Source organism: Mus pahari, chromosome 1 (genome assembly GCF_900095145.1).
Source record: "Mus pahari chromosome 1, PAHARI_EIJ_v1.1, whole genome shotgun sequence".
Taxonomy (NCBI): domain Eukaryota; kingdom Metazoa; phylum Chordata; class Mammalia; order Rodentia; family Muridae; genus Mus; species Mus pahari.
Genome location: NC_034590.1, coordinates 97,072,315 through 97,088,823, shown reverse-complemented (window position 1 = coordinate 97,088,823; position 16,509 = coordinate 97,072,315). Strand labels below are relative to the sequence as shown.

The following is a 16,509-nucleotide window of genomic DNA, read 5'->3' as shown; positions in this document are numbered from 1 at the left end:
CCACAGCACGAGGAACTGTATTAAAGGGTCGTAGCATTAGGGAGGCTGAGGGCCACTTCCTTAGCACATAAGAGACCGATGGAGGTACAGTCACAGAATACAGGCCAGAGCCTAAGGAGGGTTAGTGCTGTGAGAGGGAGTGGCACCATCTCTCAACCTCCTGAAACAGTGGTTTCCAGGCCTGGAGCTTGGGAAGGAACTGTAGGTACAGCTTTCCTGTCCCATTGGCTCTGGAGGGACCTCAGAGAAAGGCAAAGTGCAAAGGGAAGTGTGGTTACGGTTGAAGGACGAGATCAGAGGACAGCATGATGACCAAGGAACATAGCAGCAAAAGCCTGGGGTAAGTTCTGAGAGAAGTTCCCATCAATGCTCTCAGAGGCATTGCCCTAGCTCCAGCTGAAATAGGATCATATCCAATAAGTTGAAACCACCTGCTCGGAGGTGGCCAGGGGAGGGTTCTGACTCATGATCTCTGACTTGAGAGAAGAAAGCAGACAAATTTGCACCAGTGTGACAGACCAATGGTTTGTTTTCATGGCCCTGCAAAGACTGCACTACTACTCCAGGCATGGGGAGCCTGGGACTTTTAGCCCCATTCAATTCGAGCTTAACATGAGGGAAAGGGTGCTTTACGTTCTGTTACTACCCCACATGGAGCTCCAAGTACCCCCAACCCATCCATTTGAGGACCCACCTCTAAGGGAATGGGGTCCATTACTTAGGAGGATCATGTTGGACAGAGCTGACGGATGCCCCAGTGCACAGGCCGCCTATGACTACTAGCTCAGTTCTAGCTCTATGTCTAGTCTCTATGATGCAATATCCTGCTTTCCCCCACCTCCCCTCACCCCCAGCATTCCAGCCGGGGTGGCTCTCATGGTGGCCCAATGTCATCTCCTGTGGGTACTCGTGCTTCCCCTGCGGCTACTCGTGCTTCCGTAAGCGTCCCTGTCACTGCCAGTTCCACACCAGAGGTTACCGTAGCACGCATCTCTGTCTCCAGTCCAACTCAGTTCAGCCACTGCGACCCCACAGAAACTAGGCGCGGTCAGATAGCAGAAGGGGCCCGGAGTCCTCACGAAGGCAAGTCTGCAGAGAAGGCAGAAGAGCCTAGAGAAGGTACTGCTGTGGCTAAGCCAGAGGCCACAACCATGGCTAAGACTGCTGTTGTCACGCCCACCTCACCCTCGCTTAGTGCGGGCCACGAAGCTAATCCATAAAAGCGCCAGTGGAAGAGCCACCAGCAGCACTCTGAACCCAGAGACAGCCCTCCATGTTTGAGCAAACAGTTTCAAAGGTTCCAGCTAATGGCCCAAGCAGGCTCCAATGAAAACCCACCCTGCTGAGTTGTTCATGGTCTGTGTGTTCAGAGTACGGGTGGATAAAAAGCCTACAAATAAGACTGAAATGTGACACAACAGGGAAACTTGGCCCTTAGAGGTAAAGGACTACACATCCCAGGATGCAACCCACAAGGCTGTTACCCTAATGGCCAATGCACACCAAGAGCATGGCAAACCCATAATCAACTTTTCCATTGTGAAGGAGGCAGGGTGGGGCTCCTTGTAAACATGACTTTGTAGATATTGTGCTACTGCTAACTCAAGTAGTTGTTCAGCGGGCTGGAATAGGTTCTCAAACGTGTCTAGCTCCCAGCCAAGGCAGGGAAGTGAGGTGTAGCACAGAGACTTAGACCAAACGGACAGGCTTCTCTGCAGCCTAGGGTTGGGTATTTATTCGTAACAATTAGCAGCCCATACACAACACCTCTAGAGCAGAGGCTGTGAGTCCAAAAGCTCCTGTAGCCACCTATCTGCAGCGCTGTCTCCGAGCTCCAGCAGACCCTGTCTAGGCAGGAGCAGTGCAGGCTAGCTGGAGCCCAGGCAAAGCTCTTCTCCCTGGAATGCCTGCAAGTGCTAGCTGGTTTCTTCCCTCCTGGCAAGTTGCACCTCCACAATTAAGATCACCAGGATGAAAGAAAGCAGGGCGAGGGCCAGGTACTCAAGGGACCACCAGGTTGTGTGAGGAAGAGTGAAGAGGGCTTGGGAGGAAAGTAGGAGATTGGAAAAAGTCTGGCTAAAAAAAAACCTGGATGCCCCTGAATCAGACCGTGAGGCGGCAGTGTCCCTGAATAGGGCAGACACCCAAGAGTGCACCTTCTTCAACACAAAAGCTACACCAGGGTACAGGTAACTCCACTGGAAGGCTAAATCCCTGCTCAGGCCTGGGGCTAAGTAGGTGAAGAAAGGCTCCCGGGGCCAGGACCCAATGCCGAGCTAGTGGTCCCTGGTCACCACTGAGCTTGTGTAGACAGGTGGTGAGCCCTGTCCTGGTGGAGGAATTCCCTTTTAGGGTTAAGGATGTACCTGTCTTCTCAGTAGAAACAGGTTTTGGTCAGTTTCCAAGGTTACAGTGGGAGGCTGCAGATCTGACATTCAGGAAAAGATGGCACTCACTTGGGTGACTCCACCTCTCCTGCACGCACCAGTAGCCCCAAACCATCCAGGCACAGAGGGGCTGGGCTCATGGAGTCTGAAAGGGAGGTTGGGGCCATTGCCCCTGGGGGAGTGGGGAGCTGGGGGCACAGCCCCTAGGGTGTATGGGTGTTTCAAAGTCCCCTGAGTTTCAGGTTCAGCTGATGTACACACGGTGGAAGTCGTGGGCACCAAAGGCCGCGTTGCACTTGGGACACTTCCTCTGGCGGGCCTCATAGCGGCCCCGCACACATTCAAAGCAGAAAACGTGGAAGCACTTGGTAAGCACGGCATCCTTCTTGCGGGTGTTACAGCAGGGGCAGGTCAACCGGGCCTAGACCAAACAGACACAGTAAGTCTGGAGCAACTCTGACAGTTCCCAGAGTCCAGGCTAAGCCCACCAAATGGTTGAGGTCTCTAATTCTGACCATAACTTCTGAAGGTGGGAACCAGCACTGCATGAATGTGGAGACAGGCTCAGAGCCAAAATTTCAGAATCAGAGTTGCTTATACCTGTAGTCCCCAGCACTTAGGAGACTGTGACCATAGTAAGCCAGGGTCACACAGTAAGAGCTTTCTCAAAAACAAGACAAAACTAACCAAAAATACAAAAACCAACGAACAAAAACCCCACAAACAAAACTAGAACGTGTCTAGGGTCTCCTAAGGACAGGGATCAGCATGAACTCCCGCATCTCTTGCCTTATAGCGTTTTTTGGGCAAAATCCCCAACTGGCCACTTGTCACTTCTTGTGTACCTGCTCAGTCACTGCTCAACTGAGCTATAGAGAGGGTAGAGCTGTGAGAACCATTCTATCTGCACAGTCAGTCCGACCTACCCCTGGTGCCAAGGCCCTGCTGTGGACTGTCCCCAACTGCCACCAGGAGTCTCTCAGTGTCAGCTCCAGTCACCACCTTGGGTGAGCATTGCTTGGCCTATTTGGAGTCCTAGTCAGCCAGCTCAACTCCCCAAATTACTGTTTCTCCATCTCTCAGAACGGCCATCTGCACTGGAAAGCCTTCCAGGCTGCTGTCTTCCCCAAGAAGACCCAACAGGGGAATAGGTCATCACTGACTCTGCTACCTTCTCCACTACAGTGGCCCAGAGACCAGAAGCTCTGACCACCCTTGTTCCCCCAGGTTCCCCTGGCTTGGCTCCCTTCCTTCCTTCCCCACCCCTCCCATCAACAATTTCCCCCACTCCCCAGGCTTCACTTATGCCTGTCACTTAAAAGCTGAGACTTCTAAGGGAAGAACATCCCACAGCCTCCAGGGTCTGCTTCTGCTCAACCGTCACTCCCCACCTGCAGCCTTTCCCTTTACATAAGCTCTCACCTCTATTCTTCGAGTTTTGCGTCTGCCTTTGGTGACAATTCAGGAAGCCTGTTGCCACACAACCCTCCATCCCATCCCCAAGGCCACTCTGGAGACTGCGCTGGGTTCTTAGCATGGCCCTCACCGAGATGGAAGAATTACTTTAAATTAGCTGCCAGGGTCCGACACATGGCTTACAATGCACACCTGGCAGTGGTCCGACTCCACAAGTGGTGTTTTCTGCTGCCCTACTTTATCTCTGAGCCCCGGAGACCACGCCCCAATGTCACCAGCCACACCCACCTTGTACTCCTTGATCTCCTCCTGCAGGATCTCGTCAGCATCTGCATAAACCTCCACCTTCCGCTGTTTCTCTAGTTTTCGCCGCAGCCGGGAAATGTCCTCCTAGGACAGCAGAAGCCAGGCTAAGACCTGCACGTCTCCCACACCCGCAACCCACCAGCCCTCCCCACCCGAGGACACACCTGAGCCCTCTTGAGGTTGAAGCTTTCTTTCTCCCGGGCAGCCCGGCTCTCTGCCAGGCAGGGCTGGATCTCTCGAAGCCGAGTCTGCACATGCTCCAACTGCACCTTCAGGTCCTCAGCCAACTGGGCTGCTTCTACAGCCTGAGGTGGGAGGAGATGGGAAGGAGAGGACCTTGTGCCCAAGCCTGGGAACCACAGTTCACTGATGCTTCTTTTGAACACCCTGACTGACTGCACTGGAGCTGACCATGCCTTGTGGCCCTCAACCTCACGTCTACCTAATCCGTCCTCATTCCTGACACAGCTCCTTACTGCATGACAGTGCTCGCCCTGGTCTTTGAGCCTCTAGCAGGCTAGTTTCTCTGTTGCTATCAACTCCTCTAACATGCATACTGTCCTGTGGACTCAGCTCTAAAGCCACATCCCTAAGGAGAGCCATTATGTTCTCAGACAGCCTTAGTTTCCTTCATCAAAGTGTTTGAAGCAGGTATAGTGGCATGTATTTGATATTCTAGCAGTTGGGAGGCTGAGGCAGGATCGCTGAGAGCTCGAGGAATACAGTGAAAACTCGTTTTTTAAAAAGAAAAGTCTGGTGCAGTGGTGCACGCCTTTAATACCAGCACTCAGGAGGCAGAGGCAGGATCTCTTACTTCAAGGCCAACCTGGTCTACAGAGCGAGCTCCATAACAGCCAGGACATAGAGAGACTGTCTCAAAAAACAAGCCAAAAGGGGGCAGTGGGGGGGAGGGGGAGACAGAAAAGAGATATGCGATGGACAACTGCATTCTTTTCTTTGTGGATTACTGGTGAGAAGGCAGGAGTCACCCAGTGTCGGTCAGTATAAAGCCCAGCATGTAATAGGACATAAAACACTGCTTCTGTGAATAAACTCACCATAAGAGAATACTCCAATAGGTATAAGACCAATGTTAATCCTCCATGTCTTTTAAAAAATCATTTAATAACTTATTTTTTATTTTATGTGTATAGGTGTTTTGTCTACATTCATGTTTATGTAAGGGTGTTGAGACCCCTGGAACTGGAGCTACAGACAGTTGTGAGCTGCCATGTGGGTGTTGGGAATTGAACCCAGGTCCTCTGGAAGAACAGCCAGTGCTCTCAGCCACTGAGCCATCTCTCCAGCCTGTCAATCCTCCCATCTTAATCCTCTCTGCATTTCCTTTTAAGACAAGGTCTCTAAATATTCCAGCCTAGGCTGGCCTCAGACTTGCTATACAGCTGAGGATGACCTTGAACTTCTTGAACTTCCTGTTGACCTTTCAAGTACTAAGTTCACAGGCTAGTTTACATACAGCTCCATGCCCAGTTTATGCAGTGCTAGAGACTGACCGAGAGCTTGATGCAGGCTCTGCAGGCAGTCTACTGACTGAGCTACATCTTTAGCCCATTTTTGTTATCCTTGAATTAAACATTGGGACTCTTAGCACCTGGGAACCTGAGGCAAGAGGGTCAAGAGTTCAAGTTGGGTAGAGAGATTATTCAGTGGTCAGTGGTTCCACACACTTGCAGGTCTGGCAGAGGATTTAGTTTCAGCTCCTAGCACCCATATGACAGCTCACAGCCATCCGTAACTCCAGTGTGAGGGTATCTGATGCCCCCTTCTGGCTTCTGAGTGCATCAGGAAAGCTTGAAGCTTGTGGTACAAAGACAGAGGCCAGCTTGACCTACCCAGTGAGTTCCAGGACGGCCAGAGTGAAATAGAGACCTTGTTACGCACGCACGAGCGTACGCACATGCACGCACTCACACACACACACACACACACACACACACACACACAGCTCAAATCTATCCTGAAACACTCACTGAGGAAAAAAAAGGGGGGCAAGAAAACAACTACTGACTTAGCTGATGGGGTGTTTACAAGTGTGTGGACCTGAATCCCAGAACCCACATTAAAACAAAACAAAACAAAACAAAAAAACTACCCAATAACTTTTAAGTTCTCTTTTAATTTTTTATTTATTTATTTATTTATTTATTTATTTATTTATTTATTTATTTATGGTTTTTCGAGACAGGGTTTCTCTGTATAGCCCTGGCTGTCCTGGAACTCACTNTGTAGACCAGGCTGGCCTCAAACTCAGAAATCCGCCTGCCTCTGCCTCTCGAGTGCTGGGATTAAAGGTGTGTGCCACCATGCCCAGCCTTTTTTTATTTTTAAAATGACTTCATTCAGTGTGTTTTGGGGGGGTATATAAAGCATGCCACACCTGTGGAAGTCAGAGGGCAACTTGTGAGAGCTTTCTCTTTCTGCCAAGTAGATCCCAGGGACAGAACTTGGGTCATCAGGTTTAGAGGCAAGTGCCTGCACAGCTGGGCCACCGTGCAAGCCTATGTGAATGGCTCCAGCAGAGCACTTGGGAGCAAGGCATGCATTCAAAGCCCAGCTTTACTTTTTCTGGGACAAATCAGCTGACCTTCCCTGAGTCTGAGCTTCCTCAACGGTGGATCAGTTAACAAATTGTTCGTTCTGGTTGGACTGGAAAAACACTCATTGATTAAGAGTGCTTGGTGCTCTTGCAGAGGACCCAAGTTTGGTTCCCAACACTGACACGGCAGCTTGACCTGTCTACAACTCCAGCTTTAGCAGATCCAACACTATCTTCTGGCCTCTGCGGGCACCTGACATTCGCAGAAGTAAGAGCAAAACCAATCCTTAGAAAAAACCTTGGTAAGATTATTGTTGAGTTTAGCACAGGGCCAAAACAGGCTGGGGAACTGACTCAGTGGGTAAAGTGCAGGCGATGCGGGCGTGGGGACCTGAGCCCAAGTCCTAACCCTGTCACCCATGAAGAACCGAGACACGGCAGGGCACACCAGTGGAGACGGGCAGAACTCAGGGATTCACTCACTAGCTAGCCTGCCTACCTAAAATGGAAAGTGCCAAGTTCAACAACAGACCCTGTCTCAAAAACTAAGGCAGAGAAGCAACTGAAAAAGGGACATCCTGATGACAATCCTGTCCTTCATCCCCACCCTCGTGGGAAAGCATAGTCACACGCATACATAAAAGTACACACACAGCAATAAAAGGAAATGGAATCGAGCGTGCTAGGTACTAAGTGCAAGGCTTGACACACAGTACACATATGGTAACAGGTACTTAGGAGCTTGCCAGGAGCAGAGCCGCGCTTCACTCTGGACCATCTGTGGTAGCATTGCCAAGCAGAGACGGAGGGAACACATGAGCCAATCACAAAAGCCCAGCCTTACCTTTCTCTTATTAAGCTCCAGGGCCTGGCTTCGCAGAGTCAACTCCTTCTCTACCCCCCCGAGGCTGCCCTGCAGAGCCCGCTCCTTCTCCTCAAGCTTCTGTACTGTCAGCAGCTGGGCATCCACCTGAGGAGGAGAAGCCTCAGTACCAGGTACAGCCTCTTCAGTCTCATCCACAAGCACCACACTGTAGCTGCCATACCTGGGACTTAAGGCCAAGAACCTGCTCGCCCAACTCATCCTTCTCCTCTCGGAGTAGCTTGTGAATCTGGTTGGCCTTGATCCGCTCTGACATGAGCTTAAAGTTGGCGTCATCCTTTTCCCGTAACTGCTGGAGCAGCCGCCCGTTTTGCTCCTGCATGTCTTCAAAAGCCTGACCCGTTACATCCATCTCTGACAGCAACGCCTCCTCCTCCTGTGAGTGGGAAGGGAAAACACAGCTCAACAAGAGGGGTGTCGGCGAATTCCAAGAAAACTGCACACTCAGACCAAAACGTCACATGCCGGTGGCACTTAACAGGGAGGGCTAGGGAATCCCCGCATTCAGAAGCAAGGAGACCACAGGGCATTTCACCTGCTTGGTGGCACCCAATTTGCGTTGCAAGTGTTCAATTTGCTCTTCTGCCTGCCTGATTCGCCGCAGGGCATCCTCATCCGCAATCTTCTTGCTTTCTCTTCGGTCTCTTTCTTCCAGCTCTCGGATGCGGCTCCGAAGCTCATCCACCTGCATCCATGGGAAAAAAGCCCTCAACGTTGGTCCGTACAGCAACACTACCATTAGCTTGCTCCATACAGTGAGAATAAAAACAAGCAACCTTGCTGGCTCAAGGCTCTGAAGTGCCTAGCAAGACTCTCTGCTCCAGCCGCCCCTACCTCGGCCTTGGCCTTCCGCTCAGCTGCCATGAGCTGCACCTTGTCCCGCTGCTCCTTGGGCGCTGACTTGTACATGTCCAGTAGCAGCTTCATCTCCTTCTGGCTTTCCTGAGCCTTCCTGGGGAAAGGTACAGGAGGGAGTCTTAGCAGGGGCCGCCAGACACTACCTGGCAGGGCTATGAGACAGCAGTAGGGCCTCACTTGAGCTCTGCTCGGAGACCTTTGAGCAGTTCTGACTCCTTCCTCTTGGCTTCCTCCACCTTGGCCTTTTCTCGATCAGTCCTTGAGAGAGTTGAGGCTGCAGGTGGGGGTCCTAGGCTAGGCCCTTCCCGTTCCCGAAGTTCTCGCTTGGGTCTGGCCTCAGGTTCTCGACCCCTGGAGGGCAAGCCCTGTGTTCCAGGGGTTAGGGCCTGGGCGTCATCTTCAGAGGAGACCAGCTCCTCTTTCTTTATGGAAGAAGTAGCAGAGGTGGCTCCAGCCACTAAAGCCATCTCCTTCTTGCTGTCAGGGGTACCTCCAGGGCCTGGCCCACTATCTTCTTTCCCTGGGGTAAGGGCATTGAGGCCAGGGTCATCTGGGTGGCTCAAGTTGGGGATGCAGTGGGAAGAGCCGCTGGCCTGTGCCCGGAGCTGTTAAAGACAGAGAAAAGTAGGAAGGCGATGAACCACTCACTGCTCACTAAGGTCAAGCTAAGACGTCCTCCTGGAAACTCCCTCTACTCACTTTACCAATCTCGGCCTGTACTTCTCGAAGTTTCCGCTTGTATCGCTGGGCATCTCCTTTCAGCTGGTGATTGTGGTTCTGGAGGCTGCTAATCAGGTGGCGCATTTCACGGTTGATAGGCCCTGGGGAAAGGTCAGCAAGTAAGTGTGCTGAACTGTCCCCTTCCAGCTCACCAACTCCACAGAAGCGGAGTCAGTGCCACCAGAGAAGCAGAAGCAGACTCACAGAGGCTGGAGGAATGGCTCCGTGGATAAGAACACTGTCTGCTCTCGCAGAGCACTCCTGATCAATTCCCAGCACCTACACGGCAACTTCAACTGTCTGTAATTCCAGTTCCAGGGGATCTGGCCAGGATCATCTGGCCTGAGTACCAGGCACACATGCATGAGGTGCACAGACATACATGCATGCAAGCAAAATGCTTACACACAGAAACATTAATCGTTTTAGTTTCTAAATTTCACTTTGTTTCTACGATGTTTTACTTACATATTTCTATGCACCATGTGTTTGCAATGTAGTGTACTCAAAGGCCAGAAGAGGGTGCTGGATCCCTGGGAATTATGGGTACAGGCAATCAAATCTGGGTCCTCTAGAAGAGCAATGTAGTCAGTGCTCTGAACCACTGAGCCACCGCTCTAGCCAGTGGGAGGTAGGTAGGGGACAACAACACTTCTTTTTAAAAAGATTTATTTTTATTTTATGTGCTTTGCATATGAACCTTTGTTGACCTGGAACTCGCTCTGTCGACCAGGCTGGCCTCACACTCAAGAGCTCTTCCTACTGCTGCTTCTCAAGTACAGGGAGGGGTTAAAGGTGTGTGTCATCACGCTAGGTTTCCTGATGCATTTTTAGAAAAATCTTTTTCCCTCTCTCACGTTTTATATTTTCTTTTATTGTATACTGCTCCTCTACTAAAGTCACTCTGAAACAGCAGAGATGCCTTACTCTGTTTATTGGCAAAACCCCAGAACGTAGAGTTGAGCTTGGCTCACTGGAATAGAGAGGCCACAGAGTAGCTCAGTCTGGCGATGCCTGCTCAGCTCCTCAGCTCCCAGACTCTCTGTGAGACAGGCAGTGTACCTACCTCCCGTGGCAGCCTGAGGCTGAGAGAAGAAAAGGAGCTCAGCTTACTGTATCTAGCTAAGCACTAAGGGTGGGTTGGTCCAGCGCCCTTCTGAGGCCCACTTCTACCCAAATCCCACTACGTACCAGCCTGCTCGTTGGCCGCAAGGTTCTGCTCAAACTCGATGCGCAGCATCTCGTACTCCTTGCGTACCTGGGCCAGGGTGTCCTCAAGCTGGATAACTTCTGTGCGCAGCTTCTTCTGCAGCCCCAACTCATCACTCTGCGGGTTTGGGTATCAAAGACACACAACCCTATGAAAATGCAACTACTCAGTACCAATCAGAAGACCTGATTTTTTTGCTTATGAAAAAACAAAGCAGCCGGGTGTGGCGGCGCGCGCCTTTAATCCCAGCACTTGGGAGGTAGAGGCAGGTGGATTTCTGAGTTCGAGGCCAGCCTGGTCTACAGAGTGAGTTCCAGGACAGCCAGGGCTATACAGAGAAACCCTGTCTCAAAAATTAAATAAATAAATAAATAAAGCTGCCAGGGAGGGTGGTAAAGCAGGGTGGTACAGCAGGGTGGGTGCTCTGATCATAGCCCTCGGGAGGCAGAGGCTGGGAGATCTGAGTTCAAGGCCAGCCTGGTCTACAGAGTAAGTTCCAGGACAGCCAGGGCTACACAGAGAAACACTGGCTCAAAAAGAAAAAGAAAGAAAGCCAGCACTGGTTATTTAATCTTCTGTTTCTCCAGAGGGGGAAAAAAAAAGAAAAGAATTTTGGTAAATGAACCTAAGATAGATAAATACTCTAAGCATGGTGATGTATGCCTTCAATCCCAACACTCAGGAAGCAATAGTTGGTGAATATCTTGCACTGAAGGCCAGCCTGGTGTGCACAGTGTCCCAGGCCACCCACACTTATGTACTACACCCTAATAAAGAGATGGCTTAGTAGTTGAGAGCACTGGATGCTCTTCCAAAGGACCCGAGCTTGGTTTCCAACCATTGCTGGGAGGCTCATAACCATCTGCAACTCCAGTTCAGTGGATGCTGTTTTCCGGCCTCAGAGGGCACTGGGCATGTAAGTGCTGCACAGATGAACGTGCCAGCCAACATTCATACACATAAAAAGGTTAAGTCATACGCTCATATATAGTATGGCTGGCTTTTTTTTAAAGATAAAAACTGATTACACGTATGCCATTCTTCCCAAGTCCTAAAATATTTGGCAATCCAGCTTAATCTCTTTAAATGTTGACATGATTAAAACCTAATAGGAATGACCTGGCACTCATTGCCATCACCGGGTAGAGCTATGGCTTTGCATCTGCAGCAGACAACGGGCCCTGGGGGCTTCCCATGCCCTCTCACTGCTTTTCCTAAGAGAAAATGTAGACTTTGCCTGAAGATGGACAACTGTAAAATACCATTACCAGAAAGGGTAATCATTACCACTGTGATCACTGGAGGGAGAGGTACTGAGGTGTTTAAAGCAAGCTCTTTCTTGAGTGTGGTCCTGGACCCAGTCAGTACCGTAAGCAGGAAATGAAATTTCCAGAGCACACACTGCTCTAAAGCACACAACTTGCTACCAGAACCAGATGCCTAGGAAAAAAACAACAAAGCCACCTCCTCTCTATACATCTTAGTCTGTGCTCCGCTCAGTGGGCTTGCATTGCACTCAGTGTACTTGCATCGGAGTATTAAAGAAACAGTAACTCTTTGGTAGCAGTGGTTCAAATCCCACTTCAGCTCATTGTTCCCTTAGCCCAGGTCTTAAAAAAAGAGTGGAAGAAAAATATATAAATAAATATAAATATAAATATATACACCCTAGTCTCACTTCTGGCCAAGGAACAACCTATGCCCAAGGGACTCTCAGCAGGTCCACAAGAGCCCCTGGAAGCTGAGGTATGTCTCAAGTCTAAAGGTCTAGTTCTCACTCCCAGACCCTCTCCAAGACCATACCTCCATATGTTCAATGTGTCTCAAGTGGGAGTTCTTGGAGGCCAGCAGCAGCCCCCGGGCCTCATCTAGCTGGGTCTTCACTTGCAAAGACTCATTGTAGAGCAGGGAGAACTGGGCCTGCAGCATGCGGTACTCCCCTGTCTCACGAACGACCTCCTCAGGAAGGCTACGCAGGGCCACCTGGGGGTGAAGATGTGCAGAAGGGTTGTGTCAGCACCAGGATCTGAGGTTAGTCCAAGCCCTTACAGTCTTAACTGCAGCCTACCTTGAGACGTTCATTGGTCCGAACGGCTCCCTGAAGCTCCGCCTGCAGCTTCTCCAGCTCTGCCATTCTGCTATTGGCCAACTCCTGATTTTCTTCCAGCTCTGCATTCAACATCTCAAACTAGGAAGTGGAAGGGGCTGTGGTAGGCAAGACCAGGACGGGCAGTATTTTCCCCCAGTCGTCCACCATGTACCCCACTCAAGCTCCTGGGAAGAGCATTTACATAGAAACTTCCAAAGTAATGCTTTTTCTCAGGGCTCTTGGGGAAATGAGAGGTCAGTCCTGCACAGGAATCGCTACTAACTACCAATGGAAGTACTGTTTAGTACATGATTCACGCCTCACATAGAACCTCATTTCCATGGAATCTTTATTACTCCCTCATAAGAGAAAGAACTGGCCGGACATGGTGGCGCACGCCTTTAATCCCAGCACTTGGGAGGCAGAGGCAGGTGGATTTCTGAGTTCAAGGCCAGCCTGGTCTACAAAGTGAGTTCCAGGACAGCCAGCCAGGGCTATACAGAGAAACCTTGTCTCGAAAAACAAAAGAGAGAGAGAGAGAGAGAGAGAGAGAGAGAGAGAGAGAGAGAGAGAACTGAAGTTTAGTAAGAAAATGTTTGATTTGAAGCTAGGTAAGGTGGTCCAAAGCCTAAAGTTTCATCACTTAGAAGGCAAGTATAGCAGGATCAGTCCTCTCAGCTACACAAGTCTGAGGCCAGCCTAACCACATCACAAGACCTAGCCTCCAATACAAAGAAGCAAAACACAAAGCGACTTCACACACATTGAAATACAGCATCAAGGCAGAGAGAGATGCTCAGGGAGGGACAGTGCCAATGGGCGTGGGCTTCTCAGGACAATCAACATAAGCTCTGGCTCCCATTCGTCCTCTTCAGCCCTCCTAGCTCCTAGCACTTAAGTTCTGGAATTATTTAATAAACAAGTATATAAAGGAATGAAAGAAATGTGCAGCAATGCCAGGAAACAGATTCTGATGAAGATGTCTGCCCTTAGGAAAAGTCCAAGGCAGAACTGAAGGGGGAGAACCAGAAGGAGGCTGCTGCTCACCTTCTGCATGCTAAGTGTGATCTGGCCTCCCTGAAAGCCTGTGGAGCTCCCAGATACATAGTAGCCGGAGTTGAGCTGCAGAGAAAGAAGACACAGTCGATGCTGCCAGCGGCAGAAACCAGGAGGGGGGGCCGGGGGGGCCAAGTACTCAATTTGGTCCCATCCACTCTCGTACCTGCTCCAAGGCCTCTGCCAAGTGCTTATTGAGCTTCTGTTCTCGCTTGCGCAGCTTTTCAATGTCCCACTGCAGGTCCTCCACTGTGGTCTCCATCTCTAGGACCTTGGTCTCTGTCGATGTCACTTTATCTTGGAGCTCAGAGTACTAGGGGCAGTGGAAAGTAGCTTGTTTCCTGAGGCCCTCAGATAGCAAACCCAAACACTGCCCGAGTTCTAACTGCACCCAAAGCCCCTGACTCCTACCTCCAACGAGATGCGGTGGTGCTTCTCTTGCAGCTGAGTGGCCAAGTCCTGTAGCCTACGGTTCTCTCTGCCTAGCTCCCGGGTGCGTACCCGTGCCACCTCCCCAGGGGCCTCACTGTCCCCTGGGAATGCAAAGCCTGGATGAGAGCCAAACCCTAGGTAACCAAGGAAGAACTAGCTGATCCTGGATAACCAAGGAAGAACTGACTGATCCTGGAGTTTCTGCAGTGTGACACACTGGCTGTCTCACCAAGTGCTTAGGACAAACTCAGACGAAGCTAGCTCACAGAGGGACCATTCAGCTAAGAAAGCGGACACTAGGGAGAATTGAGGGCGGGAGGAAAAAACCCATTGCCACAAAAAGCCTGAGCACTTGCCTCTCAGTGTAGTGGGACGAGCTACCCTGAGGTTGGTGCAAAGTCCCAGAGAGCCCTCCTGCTGAAGGCTGTGACCCTGCGAGCATCAACAGCTCCTCCAGCTGTCTCTCTAGAGTCCCATTTCAGGAACTAAAGCTGAAATCCCCATCTGGAACTAAGTTGTTCCAACAAGAACAAGGCTGACATTTACTGGGAACTCTGAACAATGCAGGTCAGGGTGGATTTCTCTAGGGTAGGGTCCAAAGAACTAACCCCGGCTGTATACTCGCTGACAGAGTTCTTCCACCTGCCGCTGAAGGCGGTCCGAGGCCTCGACCACCCGAGACACTGCAGCCTTGGAGAATTCCATCCGACCCTGCAGCTGCAGCTCCACTTCCTCACAGCTGCTGGCGCCCAGTGCCACCACGAAAGCCAAGGCCGGCTCACTGAGAGGGGCTCGAAACTGCACTGGCATCGGTTCTGGAAGGGACAGAGAATCCTCATAGGAATGAAAGGCCACAGCAGGGACCATCAACCTTTACCACGTCCCAGAATAAGCTCCTTCGTATTCCATGGCTGCCGGGTGGTGGTGGTGCATGCCTTGAATTCCAGCACACTCTTGAGTTTGAGGCCAGCCTGATCTACAGAGTGAGTTCCAAGCCAGCCAGGGTTACACAGAGAAACTCTGCCTCGAAAAACCAAAACAAATGAATTAATTGATAAACAGAAAGCCTTCTGCCTCTACTTTTCAGAAGGCTGGTGGCATTATGAAAATCCAGTTAGATTCTAAAACTTTGTTCTTTCCATTAAAAAAGAAATAAAAAACAAAACAAAACAAACAAACAAACAAAAAAAACCTGTTTTTAAGACAGAGTCTCACTATGTCGCCATGGCCAGCCTTGAACTCTAGAGGAGAAGCCACCAACTTCTGCTTCCCAAGTGCCAGGCATTTTAGCAGCCCCACATCAAAGTCACCTCCTCCTCAAAACCTTTCTGAGAACATAAGCTCCCCAGGGCCCTGGTCCTACCCCTCAGATCTGATGTCCCTGGGTCTGTTCGAGGGATCACATCACGGGTTAGGCCCTCTTGGCACCCCGGCACCTCTGTCCCTGAAGACAGCTCCCTCTGGTTCTCGTAGCATTGGAGAAGGGCTTCTACAGTTTCATCCAGCTGAAAGAAGAAAGAACAAGAGGTTATGAATGCCTCAGGGCCTTTCCCAGTAGGGCGCTCGCTTCAGGCATCCACCTGAGCCCAGTAGCGGTTGACGATGAGGAGTGTGGCATCGTCAGTGGCCTGCCTCTTCTCCAATTTCTCAATTCTCTCCCGGAGCTCGTCCTCGCAGGCTTGCCGCTGCTCCAGCCGCTCCGCCAGCTTCTTGTTCTTGAACTGCAGTACCTTGGAATCCATCTCCTCCTACCAGAAGGGAAGAGGAGGCAGAGTGTTAGGCAGGACTCTGAACCATCACTGACGCACAATAGGACAACAATTAGACTGAAAGGGGAGAGGCATATAGCAAGGCTCAGACACTTGCAAAGAGAATATGCTTGCTAGTGATGAGAGCTTCACATTCCGTTTCTGCCCCTACCTGTTTCTAACTCAGAGGCATTTGACAAATCACACAGGACTTACAGGAACATATGTGTGCATAAGTAAAAGGCAAGAAGGGAACTTCCATAAAGTTGTTCTCTGAGCACATTCACGCCGCTGGCACACCCACCCTCACCACCCGTTTTGTGTATATGCACACACGTGCACACACAAGATTTCGAACACTTTGGGCGGAGGCCAAATGTGAATTTCGCAAAAGCCCACCAACCGTGGAAGAAATGCCCCCGAGACGAATGGGTTCGATTAGAGTGGTCGTGGTCTTCTCCTCGCGGTTCATCTTCTTCTCTGGGGGTCCTGAGCCCCCGTCGCCGGCGGCGCGCTTGTTGCTGAGGCCAGACATAGCGGCTCTGGCGGACAGGCAACTCAGGGCTCTCCGGAGCTGGCAGGCGGGTGGAGGCGGCACTTCCGTCACCTGCAGAAAACAGAGAGCTGAGCTGTGGATGCGTCTGGAGCTCCGCAGTTCTGAGCGTCCCCCTGGACATATCTGCCGGACCCCGCCCCCGCCGGCCGAGGGTCCGCACTTACCGTAGGGTCAGCCAAGCGCCACCATCTTGGATTTCACCGGACGTCACCGGCCGCCAGGCGCACGGCGCAGGCGTCAATGCGGCTCCGGATGTGGCGAAACTTATTTCCTGTTTCTATTGGTGGCTCT

At 51.0% G+C, this 16,509-nt stretch overlaps 1 protein-coding gene across 3 annotated transcripts; it reads right to left on the bottom strand.

Moving 5' to 3' along the window:
- Nucleotides 1-1,183: 1,183 nt before the first annotated feature.
- Nucleotides 1,184-16,496, bottom strand: Rnf40 (ring finger protein 40). 3 transcript variants are annotated; one of them, XM_029534567.1, is made up of 20 exons: nt 16,383-16,462; nt 16,066-16,269; nt 15,495-15,662; nt 15,278-15,419; nt 14,523-14,729; nt 13,894-14,048; nt 13,649-13,795; nt 13,474-13,548; nt 12,406-12,525; nt 12,141-12,320; nt 10,319-10,454; nt 9,107-9,228; nt 8,585-9,012; nt 8,384-8,501; nt 8,085-8,234; nt 7,713-7,925; nt 7,511-7,636; nt 4,274-4,414; nt 4,092-4,193; nt 1,184-2,808 (listed from the first exon to the last, which is right to left on the bottom strand). In XM_029534567.1, exons 2-20 carry the CDS (start codon nt 16,195-16,197, stop codon nt 2,632-2,634), a joined length of 3,039 nt encoding a protein of 1,012 aa, XP_029390427.1. In that variant the 5' UTR covers nt 16,198-16,269; nt 16,383-16,462; the 3' UTR covers nt 1,184-2,631. The 3 variants fall into 3 exon arrangements, with proteins under 3 accessions (XP_029390427.1, XP_029390439.1, XP_021076524.1); XM_029534579.1 differs by having other exon boundaries at nt 13,894-14,030; XM_021220865.1 differs by having other exon boundaries at nt 1,702-2,808; nt 13,894-14,015; nt 16,383-16,496.
- Between the last annotated feature and the right edge of the window lie 13 nt (nt 16,497-16,509).

Excerpts from the sequence above, each read along its gene's own strand:
- Rnf40 (XM_029534567.1), bottom strand. The coding sequence starts at position 16,197 with ATGTCTGGCCTCAGCAACAAGCGCGCCGCCGGCGACGGGGGCTCAGGA. Across the intron at positions 4,194-4,273 it reads TCAACCTCAAGAGGGCTCAG|GAGGACATTTCCCGGCTGCG; the intron begins GTGTGTCCTCGG and ends CTGCTGTCCTAG. Across the intron at positions 2,809-4,091 it reads AGGAGATCAAGGAGTACAAG|GCCCGGTTGACCTGCCCCTG; the intron begins GTGGGTGTGGCT and ends TGTTTGGTCTAG.